At 37.5% G+C, this 26,849-nt stretch overlaps 2 protein-coding genes across 8 annotated transcripts in view; one reads left to right on the top strand and one right to left on the bottom strand.

Moving 5' to 3' along the window:
• Nucleotides 1-14,246, top strand: part of ANKMY2 (ankyrin repeat and MYND domain containing 2) — a 42,785-nt gene extending 28,539 nt beyond the window's left edge. For 2 of the 4 annotated variants that reach the window (XM_015468288.3, XM_005205177.5), the window contains exons 6-10: nucleotides 849-1,063; nucleotides 1,943-2,078; nucleotides 6,214-6,342; nucleotides 8,280-8,409; nucleotides 9,819-11,029. In XM_015468288.3, coding sequence (XP_015323774.1) covers nucleotides 849-1,063; nucleotides 1,943-2,078; nucleotides 6,214-6,342; nucleotides 8,280-8,409; nucleotides 9,819-10,006 — 798 coding nt within the window. In that variant the 3' untranslated portion in view covers nucleotides 10,007-11,029. Of the gene's footprint in view, nucleotides 1-848; nucleotides 1,064-1,942; nucleotides 2,079-6,213; nucleotides 6,343-8,279; nucleotides 8,410-9,818; nucleotides 11,030-14,023 lie in introns of those variants that run through there. The other 2 variants (XM_005205176.5, NM_001075384.2) reach the window with 2 other exon arrangements.
• Nucleotides 14,247-15,554: 1,308 nt separating this feature from the next.
• LRRC72 (leucine rich repeat containing 72) overlaps nucleotides 15,555-26,849 on the bottom strand; it is a 72,327-nt gene continuing 61,032 nt past the window's right edge. For 2 of the 4 annotated variants that reach the window (XM_024990922.2, XM_024990923.2), the window contains 4 exons: nucleotides 25,522-25,611; nucleotides 24,141-24,293; nucleotides 18,966-18,993; nucleotides 17,879-18,110 (listed from right to left, as the gene is read on the bottom strand). In XM_024990922.2, the coding sequence (XP_024846690.1) occupies nucleotides 17,945-18,110; nucleotides 18,966-18,993; nucleotides 24,141-24,293; nucleotides 25,522-25,611 (437 nt within the window). In that variant the 3' untranslated portion in view covers nucleotides 17,879-17,944. Of the gene's footprint in view, nucleotides 18,111-18,965; nucleotides 18,994-24,140; nucleotides 24,294-25,521; nucleotides 25,612-26,849 lie in introns of all 4 variants that reach the window. The other 2 variants (XM_059885766.1, NM_001099189.1) reach the window with 2 other exon arrangements.

The raw sequence follows: 26,849 nt of genomic DNA, 5'->3' as shown, positions 1-26,849 counted from the left end.
GGGAAGTGTAGGACTCATAATGCATCATATTGGATAACTCTCTTAATTATCCCCTTTTTAAAGCTATTTTTGCTTTCCTCTTTCATCTATTCATAATAATGATTAGAAGTATATTAGGAAAATTTCCACAGAGAAATGTAGTTAGTAAGCAATACACCTTTTATTTTTAGACTTCCGCCTGTAAAAACCTCATTTCCTTATAATTAACAAGAATGAATGAGAATTGTGGTTCTCCTAGCCATGAAATCCTAACACTCAGTAATGTTAGCAAAAAGCAGTGATTGCTGTGTGATTTGTTTCTGTATATAAAGGGTATGCAAATATGCCATGCTTATCTTTAGTAAGAGAGCTTCCCTAGCTCAGGCCATAAAGAATCTGCATGCAATATGGGAGATCCAGGTTCAGTCCCTTGGTCAGGAAGATTCCCTGGAGAAGGAAATGGCTACCCACTCTAGTACTTGCCTGGAGAATCCCATGGGCAGAGGAGCCTGATGGGCTACAGTTCATGGGGTTGCAAAGAGTCGGACACAGCTGAGTGACTGACACTTTTATCTTGAGTAAAAGTGCTTTTAACAGATATAGAAACCATGATTCCAAGTGGCCAACTAATACTTAGTTTAACTGGATGACAAATCACACAATAACTTTGATACAGAGTTCAAGAGAGTTCATGATGTCCTTCTGTTATTAGTTTCACAACTTGATCAGTGGCAATTTGCGTTATTTGAATTAACATAGTAAATATGTGACCATGAGAAAGACTTTATTTGGTAATCAAAACTGACGGCCTAAATTGAGCATGGAAAAATCTCTCATGGAATTTCTAAGCTCACTGGGGTTTCTTCTAGATTGTGATGCTTATAAATGAGAATCCTCTGCTGGCAGAAGAAGCAGCTCTGAATAAATGCTACAAGGTGATGGATTTGATTTGTGAGAAATGTATGAAGCAAAGAGACATGAATGAAGTACTGGCTATGAAAATGCACTACATCAGCTGTATATTTCAGAAATGTATTAACTTCTTAAAAGACAGAGAAAATAAATTGGACACTCTGATCAAAAGGTACAGTTTTTATCATGTCATGTATAAAATACACTCAAATGGATAATGTCTTATTATATGAAATCTCATTATGGCTTTAAAAATTAAACATTTTAGCAGCAGCTGTTATTGTTGAGATCACATTTAATCTGCCAGAAACCAGGGGCCCTATTAAAACTAGATTGACTATTCCATTCTGTACCATTTACAACATTTTTGCCATCCTAAATTATGGGTTGAGAAATCTGAAGTTTGGAGAGGTTAAAAAGCATTTGTAAAAGCATACAGCTAGAAGGTAGCCCAAGTCCAGGGTCAGATTCTCATGATTTTACTAAGAAAAGAGAACTAAGTCAGAAGGGTGTGACTTAATCAGCATTTACATTCTTTGTTCAAATAAGTGCCATGGTAATAAGTAACTAGCTAATCTGATAAACGTCTAGTATGTTTTACGTCAGGGGTCACCTTTTAAAATACATCCCTGGGCTCCTAAACCTGATAAGACCTGGCCTAATGGGCAAGTGGAATAGCAATTTGAATTGAATCAATCCTCATGATGTGACTACACAGTGAAAATCTTAAGCAGCAAAGAACAGTGAAAGTGTTGGTCACTCACTCATGTCTGACTCTCTGCAACCCCATGGACTGTAGCCCACCAGGCTCCTCTGCCCATGGAATTCTCCAGACAAGAATACTGGAGTAGGTTGCCATGCCCTCCTCCAGGGGATCTTCCCAACCCAGGGATCAAACCCCGGTCTCCTGTACTGCAGGCAGATTTGTTACCCTTTGAGCTACCAGGGAGGCCCATGGAGCGAGGAAGGAACTACTCAAAGTTCATGTGTTCAGCTGGGAGGAAATGCTTGGTAATTCAATTCCAGTTACTCTTTTAAAACTATCTTTCAGCTTGTTAAAAGGCCGAGCTTCTGATGGCTTTCCAGTATATCAAGAAAAGATCATTCGAGAAAGTATCAGAAAATTTCCTTATTGTGAAGCTACTCTCCTGCAGCAGCTGGTGCGAAGCATTGCTCCTGTCGAAATCGTAAGGCTCTTCCTAACTAGGTTAACTCCATCAGTAAAACCTAATTACCATATTTTATACAATTAGAGGCATGTTCTCCTTAGCATTATTTAGTTACCTAATAAAGGCATAATTAAGGAAAATTTCAGAAACAAACATGGAGATAAATTTGCCTGCTAACACTGTTTCTGTTTATGTGTTTTCCCTCTGTCCTCTTCTTTCATTTATATAGTTCATGGTTTAATACACAGTATTTCCTTAGATCAGAATATAGATATTATAGTTACAGTGAATACTTACATTTTTAATGACTCGGTGAAACCTCAATGGGAGGATCACATCCAGTACGTAATACAGACCCATGTGTTTTCAAACGTAGCTTGTGAAAAACCAGCATAAAATCCCGTACTAGATGGAAGTAGGAATTAAATGTCTACCTTGATGGTTTCCTGTCCGGAGGACGTGAGAGGATGAGTTACAGGAAAGCTCATTGTGTATCCTGCTAAACAGTCTTAAAGTATGTCCTGCTTCTTAGATCCTCCCTTAATGCCTCTGATTTTATAAATTTTCCACACATTAAAAAAAAGTCTATTTATACTTAACAGTTATGGGAAGTAAATTTGAACTCTATTATCTGTTCTTTACTTACTTCCGTCATGTATTTATTTAAGAGGTATTAAAGACACTCCCTGCCTTCCCTGTTGGATAGTTTTCAGATGACCTTATCTATACCAGTTACGCTTTTATACATTTCAATGAAATCCCTTACCAGCCTTTGTGTATTAGGCAAGAAACTGATCTTGACACTGTTACCATCCATGCCTTCCTTCCTTCCTCCGGCAGTGTCGGTTCTTCTCTGCCTTCTCTAGGCTGTTGTACCATTCTCAGCCTGAAAAATCAGGACTAAAAATGAGTTCCAGGTGCTCCTTTTATATATTAAGATGTCATCCAATCAGAGCCATTAAAGAAGAAAGGCCTAAGCAGACAAGATGATTTCATGAAGTTCATGCATTGATTCTGAGAGTTCACCATGATTTCACATAGAGATTCTTTCCGCTTGCTCTTTAATACGCTTGGCTATTTGGTGTTTAAGTTTTTGGAAGTTTAAAGTTAGCATATTATGAGGGTAGCTTATCAATTATGAATGTGTTTTGGCTGTGCATATCATACTCCAGCCAACTATGAATTAAATAGATCAGAGCTTACTTAATCCACATATTAAATATGTGCCCAGGGGAAGGCAGACCCAGTCTGGTACAGTGAACTAGGGGCCCAAATCCTTTCCCATTTTCCCACCCAGTATTCTTTAGCCATATGGATTATCATGCACATGCTAATAACCTCACAGTTGCGAGGCATCTAATGCTCTTCCTCCAAACTCATATTCCTGTCCCAGGCAGGCAACAAAATAAAATTGGTCTAGAGCTGGAAAGCATAAGCTTATCAGAGAAGCAATTAACAGTGGCTGCTGAGTGATATCCAGCACTAATAAGTGTAGCTGACATTGTACCTTTAAGGGAGAAAACAGAAAAACTAAAAATAGCAGGTCAGAGTACTTTTTAAAAAGTCAAAGCAGGTCAGTGTAGGACTCAACAATCCATCTTAGCCCTATATCATAGAACAGTGTAGTTAGTATGGTGTTTGACTGATGTTTATCCTAGTGATCTGAGTCACCAGTAATCAAGATAATATTTGTTTAAGGCATTTTAGAAACATTTCTCTCTTTAAAAACTTCTGCTCTCTTGAAGACTTGATCTGCAATGCTTGTGGTTGTGCCAGATAGCCACTGTTGACTGCCTGACAGATTCCAGTGTTCTGCAAGTTCAGAAGCCTCTGAAGCAGTATTAACCTTGTCCCATGACATGGTGGTTCTCGCGGCCGGCTGCCATGAAGATCACCTGTGGTATTTCCTGACAGTGTTAGTGTCTGAGCCCAAACCTCTGCCTGTCGTGGAACTCTGGCTTCTGCCTGTCACAGAGTTCAGCAGGAAGCGTGAGGCATAGCTCTATTTAAGAAATGCTGCTCAAGCATTGTAACATGAGACTGTTAAAGATATTTTGCTTTATCATTTGAAGGTGTATATTTTAACTTCTGGAAGGCTAGCTAAGGTCTCTGATTTTATAGGATACATATTTAACAAAGTAGATGACAAAGGTTTTCTATAGTAAGAAAGAATTCTTATCACTCAACTGTGACAAAGATTTCACATGGTTACTCTGCTGTACCATCAATTTTTTTTTTCTGAGGCAATAGTTCACATTAATAGCCATACTTCTAGCAAAAAATATTTTAGTTTTACTTCTGGTATATTTGTGAGAATATCATTGTTTTGTGACTCCTCCAAAAGTCCCATCTTGGGGAAGATTTTGAACATGTCTCAGTCATGATTTTTTTTTTCCCCCTTAATTTTTATTTTTAATTTTTGGCTGCACTGGGTTTTCGTTGCTGCAAGGGCTTCTCTGTAGTTGCGGCAATTTTCAACAAGCTCTGATGCACACCCTCTTTTCAGCACAACTGCCATAGACATTCATTCTGTGCAGATATTCTGCAGATAACGGAGGCTACTCTAGTTTCAGCGCACGGGCTTCTCATCGTGGTGTCTTCTCTTGTCGTGGAACACAGGCTGTAGGGTGTGCGGGGTTCAGTAGCTGCGGCACGTGTGGGCCCTGGGCTCTAGAGCACAGGCTCATTGTTTGTGGTGCATGGGCTTGGTTGCTCCGAGGCATCTGGGATCTTCCCAACCCGGGGACTGAACCCACGTCTCCTGCATTGGCAGGCAGGTTTCTGTACTACTGGACCACCAGGGAAACCCTGTCTCAGTCATGTTTATGAAAAGAACATTTGAACATGAACATGTAATTGTAAAAACATTTAAGTACCAGTAATTCTCAAACTTTTCGTATGTTTCAGAATCACTTGTAATAATGCAGGTACATGGACCACATCCTTAGAGACTCTAATTTAGAAAGTGTAGATGGATCTGACTTTTGAACAAACTATCTGATACACTGTCATTTCAGCACAACTGCCATAGCCATTCATTCCTGATGAAATTATTAACTTGTAACTAGTATCTGAGGTTTTATTTTAGCTCTTTTTTCTCACTGTTATATTATCTTCATTCCAAAAGAGAATTCTTAACTCTTGAACTAAAAAGAAACTTCGTAATTGTTTTCAGGAGGAGTAAAGTGGTTTTGAAATGAGTCCCGTGTAAAACAGTGTTCTAAGGTGGTTATTTGTTATGTATAACTGGTAAAATAAATGCTCTTAGAAAGGAAAAGCAAATAAAAATAAAAATATAAATTATGAAAATTTCTACATTTTTAGTTAAGAATAAAGAAGCAAATTTGAAAAACTCAGAAACAAGAACTGTTGTGAATAGGTATGATAGCTCCATACCCTGTAATTGCTCTAAGTAGATCTTAATAGTATTATCCCAGGCAGATAAATATTTAAATAGATCTTAATAGCATTATCCCAGGCAGATAAATATTTGCCCTTATAATTTCCTCTGTTAAGAAATTTCATAAATCCTCTTTAGCAAGCCACTCTGATTTTCAATAACTGTATAATTTTCATATTTTTGGTTTTTCTTAATAACCTAATGCAACCACACGTATAGCCCTTTAATCTTAAGAGTTTGGAGCATTTCAGTGATAAAGGTGATAATTTTTATCTATTAGAATTGTGGATCTACATCAAGTAAATAGTTTTAAATAGACAAGTTCTTTAAAACACTTAAGTTGCATTAAACTTTTAAGAATTATGATAAATATTTGTGATGTATCCTATAAATTGTCCCTCAGAATATGTATTATATATTGTCTTAATTCTTAGAAGGAAATTCCACTCTAAGTTCACTGTCCTATATCTGAAATCTTTGTATGCTTACTGAATAATCCCAGTTGAAAAATACATTTATTCTAGAATAGAGCCAAATTTTTTCTTTCTCAACATCTGGATCCACGACTTACCTGCCATGTACTTGGTGCAGAAAAAGGTGTACTCAGAAAGGTGTATGTGTTGTAAAGTCTGTGCAGGCTGTCTCTCGCCTTAATGACCTTAATGATTTTGTCTCTTTTTCTCAAAGTGTCTTCTCTGTAGTCTGTCCATGGTGATTTCAGAGTTTTTTTTTTTCTCTTCTTACTTCCTCTAGGGTTCTGATCCCACTGCATTCTCTGTGCTTACCCAAGCCATCACTGGTCAGGTGGGTTTTGTGGATGTTGAATTTTGCACTACCTGTGGAGAAAAAGGAGCAAGTAAAAGATGTTCAGTGTGCAAAATGGTAAGAATGAAGTTAAGTTCCTTGACATCTGGTTTAGATTTCATCGAAGTTGGTAACTGAGTTTTAATATTCTATAAATGTAATAGTTGGCATTTTTTTCTAATAAATTCTAATATATTAGATATGAAGTATTGAATCTAATATTTTAAAATAATTTTGAAAAAGAGCTATAGGATACATGTAGTTCTATTCCCTCTTCTGTCCAGCTCACATGTTGCCCAGCTTCTATGCTGACCACACCCAAAAAAGAGAGTATGAATGAATTAATTGTTATGAGAAAACAAGAGAAAACTTATTCACAGGGGACTGAGACTGGTGCATATATGAGAACCTACAACAGTTCATAAATATGCAGTCTTAAATCTTCCAGTGTTGACTCAACTACTCTCTCTTCATCAGCTCTTCCTTGTAAAGCTCTCACTCCCTTCTCACTGTCACCAATCTTTAAGCTTTCTGTACTGCTAGCAACTTCTGCCAGAATTATCTTTATAAAGAGCATATCTGAATGGATTCTTCTCACATACAGATACTACCCACATGCATGCATCTGTACATTCACTTTACCCTATAGATCATGTTAATTTCCCATTGTTTTTAAAGCTGAAATTCTTTAGCACATTCTTCTGTAACCCGTCATGTTCTGCTAGAAACTTCTTTTCCAGTTTCATTACCTTAAGTTACTTACTTCCCTGAGCCTCAGTTTCCTTATGTGTGAAATGGGGCTAGAGTTGTGAGAACTAAATGAGACCATCTATAATGATTAAATATGGCCACATATAAAAACACTCCAAAATTCATTACTTAAAACAAGTCTTTTTTTCCCCTCATGTTTGTGGTTGGCTGGGGCACATCTGTTCCATGTGTTTCTCATCCTCCTTGGACCAGCAGGCCAGGGTTGACATGTCCTCATGGTGATGGTAGAGCTATAAGTAGGCAAGTAGAAACATACAAGGTCTTTTGAGGTCCAGCCTTGAAATTGCCATGCTGTCTCATTTCTCTGGCCAAAACAAGTTGCATGGTTATATTTAAAGTTAATTCTCCTCCCCTTCAGAGAAAAGAACATTGAAGTCACATGGGAAAATGTATGGGTGCAGGGAAGAGGGAAGAACTGGGGCCAGTAATATAGTCTGTAATACCTTCTATGTATAGCATCCTAGCCCAGTGCTTGGCATATAATTTTATAAAAATCTAAGCTCTATTTACACAAATGTATTGCTGTCCTAAACACAGCATTCACTTTCCTATTCCTACATTTTTGTACAAGTTATTCCATCCACTTGGAATGCTTCTTTCCTGTTTCTCTGTCTACTGACTCCTTCTATTTAGAGTGAGTCATTGCTTCCTCTGTGTTCCCATTGCTGTGACGTCCTGTTCTAGGATATAAATCATGTTGTTAATTATTAGCCTCCATCCGTGCTGCCCCATCCTGCTCCAGCTTCCTCTGGGACAACAATTGTATTTTCTTTGTCCTTGTACCATATCAATTCTGGTACACAGAAGTCTCTTAAATAAATCATATGTTAGAGTCTTTGGTAGACCATGTGTTATATATCCATTGTTGTTTAAAAGTGTAAGCTAAAAATTGCAAAGGTAAACAATACACATTCATACATCATGGTTTTAAAATAAAGCACATTGGGAGTTAGTCACTTAGTCATGTCCGATGCTTTGTGAGCCCATTGCCCGCCAGGCTCCTCTGTCCATGACATTCTCCAGGCAAGAATACTGGAGTGGGTTGCCATTTCCTTCTCCATGGGATCTTCTCAACCCAGGGATGAGTCCCGGGTTTCCTACATTCCAGGCATATTCTTTACCATCTGAGCCACCAGGGATGCCATGTCAAGTTAATATTTTTACAGCACAGTACTTGATTTAATGTTGTAATTGAAAAACCATGTGACTACACCTCTTGAAAATAAACCTACAATTGCCTTCAGGTAATATATTGTGATCAGACCTGCCAGAAAACACACTGGTTTGCCCATAAAAAAATCTGTAAGAATCTCAAGGACATTTATGAGAAGCAACAGTTGGAGGCTGCCAAGGCAAAGAGTGAAGAGGAGAACAGTAAGTATATAAAAACCGTGACCGTAATACTTGTCAGTAGGAAGAGGAAGGATCAATTATATTAACACAGGACTCACAGGAACTGCGTCTTCTCAGGGAACCAAGGAAGACTGGGGTTAACCAACATCAGGATTACACTTAAATATATCCTTCTTTTGAGTCTCTGGGGTGATGTACAGACTATAGTCAGCCTAGATAGCACTAGAAAATGAAAAACATAGAATTCTGAGGAATGGTGTTTATTCCCCTTTCTACTTTGTGATTCATGAGACTGCTCTGGAGCCATATGACTCTTAATGAATAGTTTACTTATATTTTGCTCACAAAGGATTTTAAGGTCTTTGAATAAGGAAATAAATTTCCCCTAATGGCTATGTGAAGATTTTAAGATTGGAAGCCTTTAACTTTCTTAATTATGAAACTGCAGGTAAAATTATGGAGTAAATTTATAAATTACAAGTTAACTTGCACAGCTTAACTTTCCACAAGTGTGAGGGCAGTGAGTTCCATATTATTTTTCCTCTCCTTTCCTCATAAAATGTATGACTCATTTTCATCAGAAACTGTGAGTTGCTTGGGCAATGATTCACGTATTGGAGAAGAGAACCGCCCACACTCTTACGTCCCACCCGAGGATATAGGATATGTATCACACATTCTGGGAAGTGATAGGTTGCCAAAAGGTTACCTGGGTGATTCTGATACTAAGCATGCTCATCTCTATTCCTCAAAGGACCATGTCCCTTTGCCACCTGGTGGAGAAACATATTAATGGAAATAGATGATTTGTACAAACCTGCATTCATACCAAATAAACTGGTATAAATAGATTATTAATAGAACAGTCAGGCTTTCTGACTGTCTTGCTTTCTTGTGTTTGCTGGACCAAACCTTTATATCCTGTGTGTTGAAAGCGGTGTATAACGGCTGGTCACATACTCAAGAAGCCATATGGGAGGGCTGTCAGTGGATGAGAACTCCTGGTTGTTAGACATCAGTCCATTCCACACACTATTCTACTCCTTTATTCTCCACAAATGTGCGATAGGCTTTATTATCCCCCACTTTATAAGGAGACAGCCTTGGATAGGCATTTACCTAACCAAGCATGTCAAGCTAATTCATGGCAAAGCTGTATTCGAATGTGGATTTTGCTTGTCTGCAATCCTGATTTCAAGGCCTGAGTTCAAATGCCAGTTCTCTTATTTTCGCTGGCTGTGCAACTATGAGCAAGTTAACAAACCCCCTCTCTTCTCTGTTTCCCCATTTGTAAAAGAATAATGCTAATAGAAAACTCCCCCTTGTGGTTGTTATGAGGATTAAATGACTTAATACACCAAAGCACTTAGAAGAGTGTCTGGCACATGGTAAGAGCCAGATGACTTTTTTTTTCTTCTTCTTTTTATCAGATAGCAAACTTGATGTCAATTCTAATTGTGTTGGTGAAGAGCGGCTGGAGGAGGCTGAAACAAGAATCTGCCAAAAGAATGACAATCCTAAGGATTCTGAGGAAGGCGAGAAAGAATCTCTGCAGAGTGATGCTGGGCTGGAAGGCTTACAGGAGGCTGCAGTAGGTCCGCAGGTGTCTGAGGAGTAAGGGCCAGAGCAAGTGTCCGAGCAAGCGCAGACAGTCCTCACCTGGCAGGTAGCTGGGAACTCACATGATTGCGTCCTACTTGGCTCCATACCTGCCTGGGACTGTGGCGGGATTCCACATTTCACAGAATACGTGCTTTCCAACAAGACCCTGTCCACCACGCCCTTCATTCCGATTCTGTTCTATAATAAGACAGATATTCCTGGAGAGAAAAAGGTTTTTTCAAAATGCAGGAGAAACGTTTCTATTCCTTTTCTGAGGCAGGCTTCCCAGCAGTTGTTCTCAAAGGAAAATAAATTTCCTTTTAAAAAAGAAATATATGTTCTTGGGAACAAAGAGGCAAGCAGAACAGTTGTAGCAGAGAGGAGACTTTCAGGAAAAGAAAAATTTTATAGCCACAGAGATGGGTAGTTAGAATCATAACTTATATGTAAATAAAATGCTTTATATAAATAGCATTTATGGTAAAGTGCTACTTATTAAGATGCAATGAAATGAAGAAAAGCTACATGTTAAAGGAGCTCTGACATAGTTCAGCTAATTGTACTTTTCTATAGAATTTATCCTGAGCAGACTGAACTTTATGTAGTTCCTGCAGTGACATTTTATCTACAGTATTTGTACCTTCAGAAATGTCAAATCCCCCAGGAGGAACTGAGGTATAGCCACAGTTATCTCAGCATGTGCATTAAAAAAAGATGTTTGATGAAATTGTTGGTTAAACAAAGGCTAAACATACTGTGTCCACGGTTACTATAAAACTGATTTATGTGCCATTTTCCACTTGAAAGGCTGTGACCTTCCTATAAGCTTTTCACGGGGTTCTTCTTGTCCATGAAAGATTTGTCTGATTATATAACTTGTCTGATTTATAACTGTCCTTTATAGGCTGTGCTGGCATCAGTTTTTAGTGTCTGAGTATTTAAATCGAGCTAGAGTGAGATTTGAAGATAGTGCTGTGTTTCAAAGTTCCTTTGTGTTGATTGTAAAATAAATTGTGCCCACTAATAGAGCCAATTTAAATCTTTTTTCATAGTTTATTGCTGTTAGCGGGTGGCGAATGGTAAAGAAATATTAGAGAACTTAAAACATTTTAGGAAACACTGGAGAACACAGTAATAATTATTTTAATATTTACAATTGTAAGTCAGTATGACAAGAATTCTCACCTCATTTCACTGATCAGATTCTTCTGTCTTGCTGCTTTTTCTCTTCCTTACACTCAGTTACTTTTCTCCCAGCCCCAACACGTACATCTTCTGTATACCCTGTACGATGCTGCTGTAGGAAGCCTTCTTGTGAGTAAATCACTGTTTAGGGTTAAGTGGGTAGGAATTCAACAGGCAGATTTTTCCTGCACTTGTGAATCATGACAAGCCCCCCTTCTCTCATTGAAATCCCTCAATCTACACACAATGCTAAACGTTTATCTTTTGACTAGAAAAATGGTCCTCTTAGGCCTTCCTCTTCCACAAGTAAATTTTTAACCCGAGTTCCCTGATTTTAATTATTTTTTGGGTATGTGGTATCATCATGGTCCCTGTTTTTAGATAGCATGAAAGGTTATGAAAAAGCCAAAGGGTGTAGGAGAATCAAGATGTGGCAACATAGAGGTGATTTTCTCTTTATTGAAATGAATGCTAATATGAGTCAGAACTCCAACACAGCTACAGCTGGCACTAATAGTAACTTTCCAGCTGGACAAAGAGGACTTCAGATATAAGCCATGTCAGTATCAAAAGTTCTATAGATATATTTCAGGAAAGGATTGGTTAGAAAATGGAATTTAAGAAAAATGAGGTTGGTTCTGATGGTACTCTCTTTGTCATAAATAACCAAAAATAGATGATTCCATTATAACACCATCAAAACAGGTGGTCATCCAGCTACCCTTTTTTTTTTTTCACCATATTGAATTATTTTCAATATGCCATCAAGAAACTTTTCTCAAAAACAGGACCCAAAGGATTAGAATAGTCTTACTATTGTAGTGTCTTGTACTCAGAGCTGATATAATAAAATATTAAATCAGCCAATGGGTTTATTCAAAACTTGGATTGTGCTGTTTGACCCAGTGGTGGCTTCGTTGCTAAATTGTGTCTGACTCTTGCAACCCAATGGACTGTAGCCCGCCAGGCTTCTCTGTCCTTGGGATTTCCCAGGCAAGAATACTGGAGTGAGTTGCCATTTCCTTCTCCTGGGGATCTTTCCAACCCTGGGATCAAACCTGGGTCTCCTGCATTGCAGGCAGATTCTTTACCAACTAGGTAATAATAATAGCTAACACTGAAAGCTACTGTATCTTGAAGTTATTTTGTTTAATATTCACAACAACCCCATGAATTAGGCTTTATTCTTATCCCCTCACAGCACAGATAGTTAAAGTCTAAAAAGGCCCACTCAATCATCCAAGAGTCCAGAGTTGGAACTCAGCAAGGTCTGCAGTTTGACTACAACATTGTACACTCTTAATATGTTACCGTTGCTGTAGTTTCTCTGCAGACATGAGATAATAGTAGAGCTCTGTAGACAAGCCATTATTTTATAGGGTGTGGTGGGTAACCCCTCAGCCCTTAAAAAGATGACTGATTTTAGCCATCCATCATGTTTATGAGTTTACTCGAGTTTTAATATTATTGGATAGTAAACATAACAGAAATACTTGAAGTAGTTCTGCAGTGTTTTTATCTTCTCAGGACCATCTACACTGCTTCTGAAGCAAATCACTTCCCTTCTTGAGTGGGAGATAGATGTCTTCCTAGTCACCCAGTTTTATAACCATCAGTAGTGACCTGTTTCCTTGGCCACAACGAGGCCCATCAGAGTACCTCTCAGAGATTTTATCTTCCTGAAGCCAAAGAGGGAGGGTTTTTGTTTGTTTCTCCCTTGGGATGATCATAAATTATAAGGATTCAGTTCAGAAGCTGACATGTAGAGGTACCTAGGAGAATGCAGCCACTGAGTAGATACAGATAAGAGACGGAAACAAGGAGGGAAGGGTGTCGAATTCACTGGGCTCTGACGTGGTCCACACTGGGTGTGCTTTGTTTGGTTACGTGAGCAGATTTCTCATTTGGCTTTCTATAAATCAAAGCAAAGAACTATTAAGACCTCCTTGAAAAACTTAATGGGATCAAATTTCAAAAGTTAAATGTATATAAATATAATTAAAAGGAAAACGAAGGCACATGAAAGTTTTGAGATTAGATGCTCTTAGAAAAAGTACAAAGGCAGGTCAGGTTTTGGATCACAGTTACCATTTTGGTTGGAAAAGAAGCTACCACTACAAGGTGGTTTTCATCTCCTAATGTTTATTTTGGAAAAGCATATCTGTTTGCAGTTGTATAGAAATTAATAATGTTTATGTAAGCTCTGATAATATTAAAGCATCATTTGCATGGACAAAAAGCAAGATCTTAATTTAGTAAAAACAACTTTCTTCTTCCTGCTAAAAATAATTGAATACTTTAGCAGATAAAGATTTTCCCCCCAAAAGGTGGCTCTAGCCTAGCTTCTATGTCCTTTAAAGACAAAATTCTAGTTTTATAAATCAATAAAGGCATCTTTTTGAATGGTGATCTTAATTTGTGATGAATCAGGTAGCTATGTAATTGATCAGTTCAGGGCAGTGTAGCTAGCAAATTCATACACTTACGTAAAACTACTTAATCTCAGGGATGATGCCAAATGACTAATTTTAAATGTGAAAAAATTGTCAATTCCAGAAGAAACCATGAATGAATTCTTAGTGACTTTGGCATGAAGAAGGCCTTCTTAAATATGACACTAAACTCAGAAGCCACAAGTGAAACTAGTTCAGCTACATTTTTTAAAAAATCTGAACACTTCTGGGAAGATAGTGTATACATACTTTTCCTTATTCCTCCTCCTAAGTAAGACTGAAAACCCTGGACATTACATATAAAACAAACAGAAGAAGGCAGATGGGCTAGGCCCCTCAGGACCAAGCAATGATACTTGGTTTTTTGTGTTTTCTTTCTGCCTCGTATATCACAGATTTGAGGCAGAAGAAGCCAGTAACATGGAAACAACCATCAGAGGCAAAAATAAGGTCCAACAGACAAATGCCTGCTCTGTGGATTTTGGACTCAAAGCTGAAACACCAAAGCATACCTGGATTTCAAGTCTGCACCAGCCTACCCGACAAATTTTGGACTTGCCAGCCCTGCCCGCGCCAACGGCATGAGGCAGTTCCTTAAAATAAATTGTTCTCTGTAAATATGCATGTACCCAGTTGATTCTGTATCTCTTAAGAACCCTAATAGACTACATGTCCTAGTTTGAGCTACTGAAACAAATTACCATGGGTTAGGGTGGTTTAAACAGCAAACATTTATTTCTCACAGTTCTGGAGGCTAGAAGTTCAAGATCTGGGTGCCAGCATGGTCAACTTCTTGGTGAGTGTCTTCTTCCTGGTTTACAGAGGGCCAGTGTACTGTGTCCTCACTAGCAGAAAGGACATGCTACCTCTCTGGCCTCTTACAAGCTTGCTAATCCTATTATTCATGAGGCTCCAAGCTCATGACCTGATTGCCTCCCAAAGGCCTTACCTCCAAGTACCATCACACTGGGAATTAGATTTCAACGTGTACATTTTGAATGAACACAAACATCAGTCTCTGATGCTAGGTATAGTTCCTAAGGGGCACAACTACTCTTGAACAACACAGGGGTTAGGGGTGCCCACCCTCCCTGAAATCCAAGTATAACTTTCCAGTCTGTCCTCCGTATTTATAGTTTCACATCTGTGAATTCAGCCAACTACAGAGCATGTAGTACTGTGCTACATGCTACTTATTGGAAAAAAATCTGCCCACAAGTGAATCTATGTAGATCAAACCCAAGTTGTTCAAGGGTCAACTGTAATAGATGACACATATTGAGCACTTTGAGAAAGCCACTCTACTTAACATGTTACATACATGATCAAGTATAATCCTTGCAACTCCCTGAAGTAACTTATTATTTTAAAGAAGAGGAAATTAAAGCCTCTATAGAAATTAATTTGTCCAAGTAACATAACTCGTAAGTGGAAGAACTAAACTAGATTGTCCAATTCCAGAGCTCTAGCTTAGAACCACAGCCCTCCACAAATCTGTGTATCAGGGTTTTCTCTTCCCCAGTTAAAACATCAAGTGATGGATCCTGAAATAAATGTGCTTCCTCTCGAACCCACTTCAATGGGTCTTTGTTTTTTGAAGCAAATAATTAAAGACTCTCAATTGTGTATTCCATTTTGGTAGAGTTTTAGATTATTTAGGTAAGGATCATGTATTTTATTTTGTCCTTTTCTCCAAATGGTATTTAATGTAATGTTTTCCTGTCGTGGAACTAATAGGCCTTCATTCCTGAACCAGAAGTACCCAGTATTGAGGAGTGCATTTTGAAACAAATCTTTTTCATACAAATGATATATATTTCCATTAGTTCTCTAAAACAATTAGAGAGCCATATTGTTATGGCTAACAAGAGCCTCTTGTTAGCCATATTTTTGCAATTGGAATACATTTTTCTTCCTTTTTAGCGATTGTGGGGTTAAAAACAACTTTTTTTTTTTTTTTACTATTCTTTTAGTGGTTAACCTGAGTATTGCAATACCCCATCCTCCATTTACTGCAATCTAATTAAAAAGTAATACTGCTTGTGCAGTTTATGAGCCATCTTAAATCTGAGTCAAAATACACCATTTCCATCCTGAAATAGATTGTTGCTCTGCCCACCCAACATTATCAGTTGGTGGGTCTCATGGTACTCAGTTCATGATGAGTTCAGCTCAGGCTCCCAGTTCTAGAATGAATGCAGTGGCATTCCTCGAACTGATCAGTGACGGCCTCTCTGCTGCTGATGCTGTGACCCTTGAAGACCGCACTGTAAGCCCTCTCAGCTTGCCAGAGGCTTTACAAGATACCGTTACTTACAACAAATACTTGTAACATTATGGATTAGGCTGGGTTATTGTGTTACTTGGGGCCTCCCGGGTGACTCAGCGGTAAAGAATCCACCTTGCCAATGCAAGAGACACAGGAGATGCGGTTTCAATCCCTGAGTTGGGAAGATCCCCTGGAGGAGGGCATGGCAACTCACTCCAGTATTCTTGCTTGGAAAATATCTTGGACAGAAGAGCTTGGCAGGCTACGGTCCATAAGGAAAGAGTCGGATATTACTGAGCGATTGAGCACACACACACACATTGTATTATATAGTAAATTATCCCAAAATTTATCAGCTTGACGCTTCAGTAAGCATTATCTCATGAAGTTCCTGCAGGCCAAAAATAGAAGCAGCTTGATGGTGCAGTTCTGGCTTGGTCCTCGGGAGGGTGTTAGGAAGCTTTCAACCAGAGTTGGAGTCCTCTGAGGCTTAAATTGGATCTGGAAGACCCACTTGCAAAGTGATTAACTGGGTCTGGGGGAAGAATTGTAACTCACATAGTTGTCAGCAGAGGACTTAGTTTCCTTACTTACTTCTGGAAGTAGGTCTCAGTTCTTCACCACGTTGGTCTCTCCAGAGGACTGCGTAAGGGTCATGACAGCTGGCTTCTGCAGGTTAAGTGAGAAGGAGAGAGGAAGAGAACATTTTGATTCTTCCTGTGAAGTCATCTTGGAAGCCACATGCCATCATTTTTGCCTTTATATCAGCCACTCATGAAACTCTTTTTCTTTGCCTCAGCTGTAACCTGCCAGCCACCATACCAGACTTGGCAGATTCTAGCTGTGCACAGAATCCTATGTGCCCAGAGGTAAAAGGAGGTCACAGATTCTTGGCGACGGTTCACTACGCCCTCTCGGGTTTTCCTCTCTTGCTTTTGCTTTCAGCCCCACTTGTACAGTGTGTCTGTGGTACAGTGTGGTAATATCTAGGCACCATCAGGTAAGGGGACATGTTGCTCTGCTTTTTATAAGCTTTTATCTAGCTCTTGAGCTTAGCTGGAGAAGATCAGCAATATATTTTGAGTTACCTTACATGTCCAGTTTTTGTCTCAGCACCAGGAAACTGCTGAAAACTTTTCTGTTTTTGCTTCCCTCTTATAGAGCGCTTCTGGGTAGGCCAACCACAGATCATAAGCTCACACCCAGAACTGATAAATGCTTCCAAAGGTGAGAGTGAAAGTTATACCTGTGTCATCGTCATACAATGGAATACTATGTATATCAATGAGCACAACAAAGAATTATTGCTACTAACAACAACATGTGTCCATTTTACAATGTTGAGTGAAAGAAGCCAGAAAAAATAATTCAGCTTCTATGATTCCATTTATATGCCTTTCAAAAACATTAATATATTGTTTAGAAATGATATTAATATCTAATATATGTGTTTAGAAACACAATACATGGTTTAGAAACCAGGATGATGTAGTAACTGGTCATTGGACTGGTAACAGGAATGAGGTTTCTAGAGTACTGGTAATGTTCTATTTCTTGATCTAGGATGATAGTTACATGTACACGTTCATTTTTTTGAAAATTTGTTAAAACAATTTGCATATATTTCTATATCCATGTTTAACTTCAAAAGAAACTGAAGAGAAAATGTAGGAATTATTTTTCCTTGGTGTTCCTGTTTACATCCTAATGTTTCAAATAACACCACAATACTTTGGCCACCTCATGTGAAGAGTTGACTCATTGGAAAAGACTCTGATGCTGGGAGGGATTGGGGGCAGGAGGAGAAGGGGACAACAGAGGATGAGATGGCTGGATGGCATCACTGACTCGATGGACGTGAGTTTGGGTGAACTCTGGGAGTTGGTGATGGACAGGGAGGCCTGGTGTGCTGTAATCCATGGGGTTGCAAAGAGTCAGACACGACTGAGTGAACTGAACTGAACTGAACTGAAATAAAGAATATGCTAATCACAGTAAAGTTTAATATATAACTGAAAACTACTAAGATTTCTAGAAACCCCAGGGGCTATCTCAGTGTGATTGTAAGCATTTGGGCAGGTCCTGTGTCTTTCTCTTCAAGGTATTTTTCCTCTCGTGTTGGCACCGTGTCCCAGTTCAGAGAGGTAATAGCCATTGCCGATCGCTTCATGGACCTTACAAAAACAGCATCTTCTGGGTCATCAAACATAGTTCTGCAAAAATGGCAATTATGTCAGGAAAAAAATCAATTAGACCAAAACACATATTTAATTTAAAGGCATAGTGCCATATTTTTCTGTTATTTGTAGTATAATACCACTGACAAGTAACTTTAGAGCCCTACTGACAAATGACTTTCAGGACAAGTAACACTGTTTTTATTGTATATTTTAAAAATACAATGGACATATTTGGGATCAGCTATAATAGATGTCAGTATAGATGTGACTATTCTTGCATTCACATTTAAAGTCAGTGGTTAAATGAAATGATTAAAATATTTATAGCTATGATACATATTAGTATATTATATACATTTTATTGAGAGGTAATTATTTCTCTGCATTATGCTACATTTTATGAAAAGTGCTTGGAGATAATATTTTTCAAGACTGAACCAAAGAAAAAATTCCTTAGTGCAAAATGTAAGGAATGATGATTTAAAAAATTTATCAATATTCATAAATTAAGATTTTTTTCAGTTATGAACCATTTCTTTTAAAAATATTATCGTGCTCACTGAACATATTTGGGGGAAAAGTAAAAAAGAAGTAAGGACCTTCATTTTTAATATCAGGTATAACTTTTTTCCTAACTTCTCCCTCCACCTCACTCCACTTCTTAATCTATTTTAGGTTATAATAATAATATTAAAAACCCTAAATATATCAAATATAAATATATAGCTTGAAATCATTCATCACAGGAAGACAGTGTGATTTTTCCTATCAAAGGGTTAGTCATTTTTTAAGTCATTAAAATTCATTTGGGGAAATGGGAATAATTTAGGGAACCACCACAATTATGAAATAACATGATAATAAAAGTAAAGTTTAAAAATCACTTACTTGTCTACATTATTTGCAAATGCAAAGTCTGAAAAAGAAATTCTAAATTAGTATTTCTCAAATGTTTATTCAGCATTTTAAAACAATGAAATAATGCTATAAAGGAAAAAGTCTAGAGCATATGTTTCTGGGTTTTGAGCAGTCTTTCAGATAAATAGTTCAGTTCATCAAAATTGCCATGATGCCTAACCCCAAACTGAAATTTTCTCTCAGGTATAGAACCTTAGGTGTTTCTAATGTCTTGAGGCAAATTCTTTACTATAATACATGCCTCAAAACTGAGAACAACATGCTCTATCAACTTGGTTACCAATGGAATCCATGTGGGGATTTTTATAATTAAGATACTGAGTCTCATGTGCAGAAACAGAGCCTTTTTCTTTTTCAGATAGACACATGCATCTGTAAATGGACTAATAGACCAAATGTGGAAAAAATATTTAGGGCAGTTTAAGCCACTTGGATTCTTGGCATTAACTTCAAAGAAACAGAATAAACAAATCCTAGGTCATAAGATTCTACATCTTCCCTAGCTTTGGAGCTCAAAGGCTAGTCCTCAAAGCTTGGATTTCCTATGGTATCTTCTCGAGACTGTCCTTGCTTTGTTTATTCCTCTCCAGAGGCCCAGTGCCAGGCTAGTGATGGAATGTACCAACACCTGTTGGACCAGCAGAGCCCACAGTCTGAGCTCTTGCCAACCCACAGGCAGCGGGGACACTCTGCCTTAGGAGAGGGGTTCAAGGCATCGTTCCCATTACAAGTGGCTGGTGCAAGTCTTCCATTTCTTTGCTGATCTCCCCAGACTCTGTCTACATTTTCGACTACAAAAAGCTCACATTTTGCTTATGATGAATATAAATAAGAAAACAGTAAAAAGTGAAATTCCCCTTTGACCTTTCCAGTTCCTCATTATCAGTACTATCACTATTAAGTGTTCTGTATGTATGCTTCCAGCCTCCTGTGTGTGTATACATGTGTACTCACATACATATACAAAAAGATTTATTTGCTGACAGAATTTGAATTTTGTCATTACTCCACATTATATTGGGCTTCCCTGGTGATTCAGTTGGTAAAGAAACTGCCTTCAGTGCAGGAGACCTGGGTTTGATCCCTGGGTTGGGAAGATCCCCTAGAGCAGGGAATGCATTATATTACTCAAAATGCATCTTTTTTTTTTTTTTTGTATTCAAGATTTATCATGGAATGATTCTTTAATCCAATAGTTTGTATTGTAAGGATGTGCCATAAGTTAACTTTCTATGAGTGACCGTTTAGACTTTCTACTGTTTTTCTATTACAAAAAATGTTTCAATTAGCACTTTATACATGTATCTGTTTGTGTGTGTGCAGATACTTCTGTAGTAGAGAGATTTCAAATTTAGTTGCTGTGTTGAATAGGTTGCATATTTTATATGTGCATGGGTTCTGTCACATTGCCATATGACCTTGCAAGAAAGTTGAACTAATTTACACTCCCACCAATTATGTATGAGTTATGCTTTTGTCTCTCCTCCACTTCACCAGCCTTTCCAGTGTTTGCCTAACTGCAGGATGAAAATGGCATCTCATTGCTTTAATTTGCACTTACTTGCTCACTAGTGGGGCTGATTGTTGGGTGTCACATTTATTTCCTTCTATAATGTCCACATCTTTTGTCACTAGTTTTCAAATTGATTTATAGGATCCTTTGATATAATGGGCATTAACTTTTGCCTATTGTATATACTGCAAATATTTCTTCCAGTTGTGTTTTTTAATTTTATTCCTGGGATTTGAAGAAATTTCAAGTTGTCCTTGCTTCTCAAGCTATTTGGAATACAATTGATTTCTTTCTCAATTTAGGGCAAAGAGTAATAAAATCAAAATGTGGTGTTACAACTGCTCTATAAACATTTTCACGTATAGTTCATTTCCAGTGAAAGAATATCATCCTCAATGTGCACATCACAGTAAGAACAAATACAGAAACTATAAAACTATAAGGCACAATTTTAAGAGCTTACATAGGGAGTTCTACTAAGTTCATTATAAATGTTTGGTTTGTGGAAAATGGAGATTGAGAGATTAATTAGGGTCATGCTGCCAATTTGGGGGAGGGTTATAGTCAACCTATTTATGAATTAAGAATGTGGATTAAGAAGAAAGATTTCAAATGCAATGAAATACTCTCTCTATCCTTTCTTCCCTAATTTTGTTTTTGGAGATTTGATATGAAAGAAATGTAAAGCTCTAAAGGTAGTAGTCAGCTATCCTCCTCACACTTGGAAAACACTCTACGTATGATAAACAGATGGGGGTGGTCTTATATTGCTTGTTAATAGGTGCATTGGTTGTTTCTAAGAGTGGGGATTTTCTCTCCAGAGGTTCCTTTTCTACTACAGCATGGCTTATCGCCCTGCCCCGCCACTAATCCAGTAGCATTTAGTTTGAGTATTAGCTTTTACATGAACTAAAAGAAAAACCAAGTGGCTAACCAATAGAACAGTCCAACTTATCATGCAGTTGTTATGTGTCAAATCAGGTGGTGCAATGGTTTGTGTAATAAGCATCCTGACAGTCAAAAGAAGATATCATCCGCTTTTTAAAAATCAGGAGGCTGAAGCAAAGTCATGTCCAAAACAAAACGTGTAATTACTAGCAGAGCTGGTGTTTAGATCCAGGAGAATCTGATCCTAAAACTTGTTTCTTGCCTCTACACTGGTTGTTCTCTTAGTGGGAGTATGCATCAGAATCACCTGAAAGGCTTGTTAAAACATAGCTTCCTGGGCATGTGCATCTGCAGCAAGTTACTAACTGATGCTGCTGCTGATTTGGGGGACTACACTTTGATAATCATTGCTCTACACTATAGCCTTCTGCATCCAGAACATGTCCTCCAGGTATTTCTCCTATTCTATGGGATATATAGGGGATTGAGGAATATGTCAAATTATACTCTGTGGAAACAATCATACAAATCAAGACATTCTATAATGTAACTGGCCTGGTCCCTTCAAAAAGTCATGGGAAAACAATGGAGGCTATTTTAAATTAAAAGAGACTGAGATAGTTGGATGGCATCACCAACTCAATGGTCGAGTCTGAGCAAACTCCAGAAGAAGTGAAGGACAGGGAACCATGGCATGCTGCAGTCCATGGGGTCGCAAAGAGCTGGACACGACTTATCGACTAAACAACAATGAAGAACCCCAACAACCAAACATAATTGTGAACTCTGACTGGACTCTGGTTTGGAAAAACAGTTGTAGAAGTCATCTTGGAACAAGTGGGAAATTTGAATATGGATTATATATTAAATAACATATAAAAATTAAATATAAATACATTGTTTTTCTTAGGTGTGATTATGGCATTGTGGCTTTATAGAAGAATGTCCTTATTTTTTAAATTTACAGGCCAAATTATTTAGGAAGGAAATTTCATTATGTCTGCTACTGAAGCATTTAAATGGTTCATCAATACTTGATATTTTTGAGTTTACATAAGAAGTAAAGCCTCATGCTGCTGCTAAGTCGCTTCAGTCGTGTCCAACTCTGTGCGACCCCATAGACAGGCTCCCCTGTCCCTGGGATTCTCCAGGCAAGAACACTGGAGTGGGTTGCCATTTCCTTCTCCAATGCATGAAAGTGAAAAGTGAAAGGGAAGTAGCTCAGTCGGTCCTACTCTTCTCGACCCCATGGACTACAGCCCACCAGGCTCCTTCATCCATGGGATTTTCCAGGCAAGAGTACTGGAGTGGGGTGCCATTGCTTTCTCCATAGATGATGGTGAATACAGTATAATATTAATTGTTGAATATACAGGGACATGTATAAGTGTTTAATATTTTTTCAACCATTTCTGTTGGAAAAACTTCATGATAAAAAGTTGACTTTTCATTTTGATTTTGCCTTTTTTTAAATCTTGCTCATTCTTGAATAATAATTTAGCTGGTTGCAGAATTCTTGGTTGATTATTTATTTTCCTTAGTATTTTAAAAGTATTAGATCACTGTCTTCTGATTTCCATAATTGCAGTTGAGTGTGTTGTAAATCTATAAATTATTCTTTTGTAGGTAATCTACAATTTTCTCTCTATTTTAACCTCATTTTGCCTTTGGTGTGGATATTTGTTGCTGCTTTATGTCTTTTATGTTTTTGAATTGATTGTGTCTGGTGATTCTAAGGATTTATAACATTTAAACAAATTCGGAAAATTGCCAGCCATTACCATTTCAAACATTACCTTCAGCCCAATTTCTCTATTTTTCCCTGTGGGATTACAACATTTATTACTAAATTTATATAGGAAGTAAACATTATTTCCAAATGTCTCCTTATCACCTGCTTATTTTTCTATGTTGCATTTTGGGTAATTTCTTCAAAACTATTTTCCAATTTAATATCTTTTCCCTTTGTTTCTAGAGAATCTATTTGGTTATTTTTCAAATATATGTTGTCTCATTGGCAAAATGTCATGAGGAAAAGGCTTTTTGTCTTTGCACCATTTTTCATCTCCCCATGTGATACCTGATGGTACAATAACCACTTGGCAACCATAAAGCAGATTAAGAATCACAGAACAAAAGATAGATGTATTCTCAAACACCGAAAACATCATTTAACTTTATACTAACCTTGGACACTCTTTGTTGTGTGAGTAAAGTAAAGCTCTATTTGCTTAAGTCACTGTAGTTGGATTTCTGTTACATACAAGAAAGTTAAATTCCAACTAATGAATACATTACTGAAGATATTCAAGTTATACTTACATATGATCACAGTGTATGAGAGTACAACCAAATAACAATGTTATTTCTGGATGCAGGAATTGCAATGATCTTTATTTATTTTTAATATTTTTCTATATTATCAAAAACGTATAGCCTTAATTCATGAAATTGTCCAGAGTCATTGATAATAGTAGCAATTGCAGCTTATTCACTGAGCCCTTTATGTTGTGCTAGATATTGGGGTGTGGATGTCAACGTGTTATCTCATTGTTATCACATTATCTTACTTAATTTAATATACACAAATGATGATGAAGGTTGCATACTTAATTAGGCTAATAAAATTAGAAAATATTTCAGTACGTAAGTGCTTAGCTTACTGTAAATTGAAGTTATTATAATCAAATTAACCAAAAGCTTGTGCAGTTTTAATTACATTTTTTTTTCTTTTTTCAAAATACCTGAAGGTACTCTCTGCGCTGGTTTTTGCTTAAATGGTGATCGAGGATCCCATGAGGCATCTACTTTTCCTCTGAATGCTATTGATTGAACAATATGAGCCTTTTTATGGTTAAAAAGTGTAATCATCGACCTTCTTTCCTTTTCTGTAACTTCTGACAAATGCAAAAAAGCAATGTTATTGCATGGCATTATATGCAGAGTGAGTAAAAAAATAGAATTTCTGTCAAAAATGGATTTGTCCTAATTACGTTGTATGTAAACATCCTGTCATAATTAATTTGTAAAAACTCTACCAAGCTAATTCCTTAATCTTACAAGCTCAATATATGTCCCTCATGTCACAGGGCACAGATCTATCTTATCTCATCCAGACATTCTAATGCATCACCATGGATGATTGAAATTACAACTGTGCTACATCTCTTCTTTTCCTCAAGGCTATGAGGAAAAAGAAGAATAAACATATGGTTTTAATATATCCTCATTAAGAAGTTACTCAGTTACAAATGATTAAGAATGTTCACATCTGTGGAAAGGTGAGTAGGTAAGTAGGTAAATAGCACTTATGGGTAAAAGAGACCTCAAAAAATGTAAAATATAATGCACTGAGGTTGATTATTTTTTTGTGGCTTATACAAATCAGACATACTAGTTTGTCTGCAATGTCTAAAAATATATCACAAAGAGGTTATGATTGATTACATGTTTTAGTATATATATATGCATATATACTTGCAGAATTTCAAAGAATATGACTTATTTATTTTTTTAATATAAATTTATTTATTTTAGTTGGCGGCTAATTACTTTACAATATTGTATTGGTTTTGCCGTACATCAACATGAATCCACCACAGGTGTACACGTGTTCCGCATCCTGAACCCACTTCCCTCCCCATACCATCCCTCTGGGTCATCCCAGTGCACCAGCCCTGAGCATCCTGTGTCATGCATCGAACCTGGACTGGCAATTTGTTTCACATATGAATATGACTTTTAGAATTTAAATAGGCTAAGCCTTAAGAGATTTAGTCCAATTGTCTCATTTTTGAAATAAAAATTAAAAGAGTGCCAGGGGGTCAGCGAATGAGTATTCAATACATAACTGACAAAAAAATAAAAATTTAAAAAAGACAAAGCTAGAATCAAAAGGAGACCTTTCTCCAGGCTCTGTTAGATGGTCTTTCCTATGAAGTCGTCAACAGACAAGCTCCTAAACTAGAGCAAACTTCATTCAGCAAAAATTTCAAAAATAAATAATTGAAAAACTTTCATTTACAAAGACAGTTATTTTCAAAGATCAAAGATCATCAGCATTTTAAACCACTGAGTTATAAGACTGGCTCTCCAATATTTCTCTTCAAGAAGAAATGCTCTTACGATTTCGGTCAAGCAACTCGACTCCTGGAAGGTGGTAGATTATATACAGACGATACAGGTTATACTGGCACAAAGGGTTTTGGTAGAGAGCTGCAAACAAAGAAGCCAAATTAAGATGTCAGATTTTGAAATCAGTTTCATTTAACACATTATATGAAAAATCGCAAGATTAATATAAAACATAAGTATATATGAAGCCCTGCTTCACAGACTTTTGGTTTCATCAAAACCTTACCTATTCATTGCAGGACTTACTTTTTCTATCTGTTAAATTCATTCATTCAACAAAAATTTTTGGAATGCTTACTATCTTTTAGGAACTGTGCTAGGTGCTGAGGATGTATCTGTGACCCAAATCTGCCACAAATGGGAAATTTTTTAACATGTCCATAAATTAATCAGTAAAGGAAGAACTTAATATCAGCTCTAGAGGGTTCTGAGAAGATTGAAGGCAGGAGGAGAAGGGGACCACAGAGGATGAGATAGTTGAATGGCATCATTGTCTCAGTGGACGTGAGTTTGAGCAAACGCTGGGAGATGGTGATGGACAGGGAAGCCTGGTGTGCTGCAGTCCAGGTGTTACAGAGTCGGACATGACTGAGCAACTGAACAGCAATAAAAGAGGGTTCCTGCTGCTGCTCTTTATTAAAGGATTTGCTCATTTGGTTCTCTTCTTCCCCTCTCAAAGGTCACATTGGTGTCTGTGAGGAGATGAGCTGAGATGTGGTACACCATTTGAACAGAGTTTTCTTTCTTGGCTTCCCACCATTGTGCCTAGTTCAGAATATGTAAAGCCAGTAGCAGCTTCAGGTCTCAGCAGGAGCAGAGGTGAACAGATGCTGGTTTTGCACCCCGCATGCCTCTGGCCAAGCACGGGGGCTTCGGATTTCCTTGTGTGGAGGTGCTAGGATACCTAAAGAACCATGCTCGCTAATCCAGTTGCTGGAGGTGGGAGGCATGCTAATGCAGAAGAACTCCTGGCATTTCTCTCATGACATCCCTTAGGCATCAGAAGATTTTAAAAAATGCATCAACATTTAAAAAATCTTCAACTGGAAGTTGTATTTTATTTTCCAGAGAAAAGGTAGAATATTTTCCCTCTCCTTCTTTAGATAATATTAAGCAGGGTTATTTCAATACAGTCTTTTATAATTTTCACTTGGATATCTTTAGCTATTGGATTCTGCCTACATGGAATTTCTAGAAAATAATTCTGGAAAATATACCTAGTGAGGAGAACCACTAGATGGCAGTAACAGAAAGAGCTCCAGCTATTGTACAAATATCACTCAACAAAATGAGGCTCATTTAATGTACATTTAGCTGTA

Source organism: Bos taurus, chromosome 4 (assembly GCF_002263795.3).
Source record: "Bos taurus isolate L1 Dominette 01449 registration number 42190680 breed Hereford chromosome 4, ARS-UCD2.0, whole genome shotgun sequence".
In the NCBI taxonomy this organism is placed as follows: Eukaryota; Metazoa; Chordata; class Mammalia; order Artiodactyla; family Bovidae; genus Bos; species Bos taurus.
Note: the sequence above shows the minus strand (reverse complement) of the source record. Positions and strands in the feature narration are given on the sequence as shown.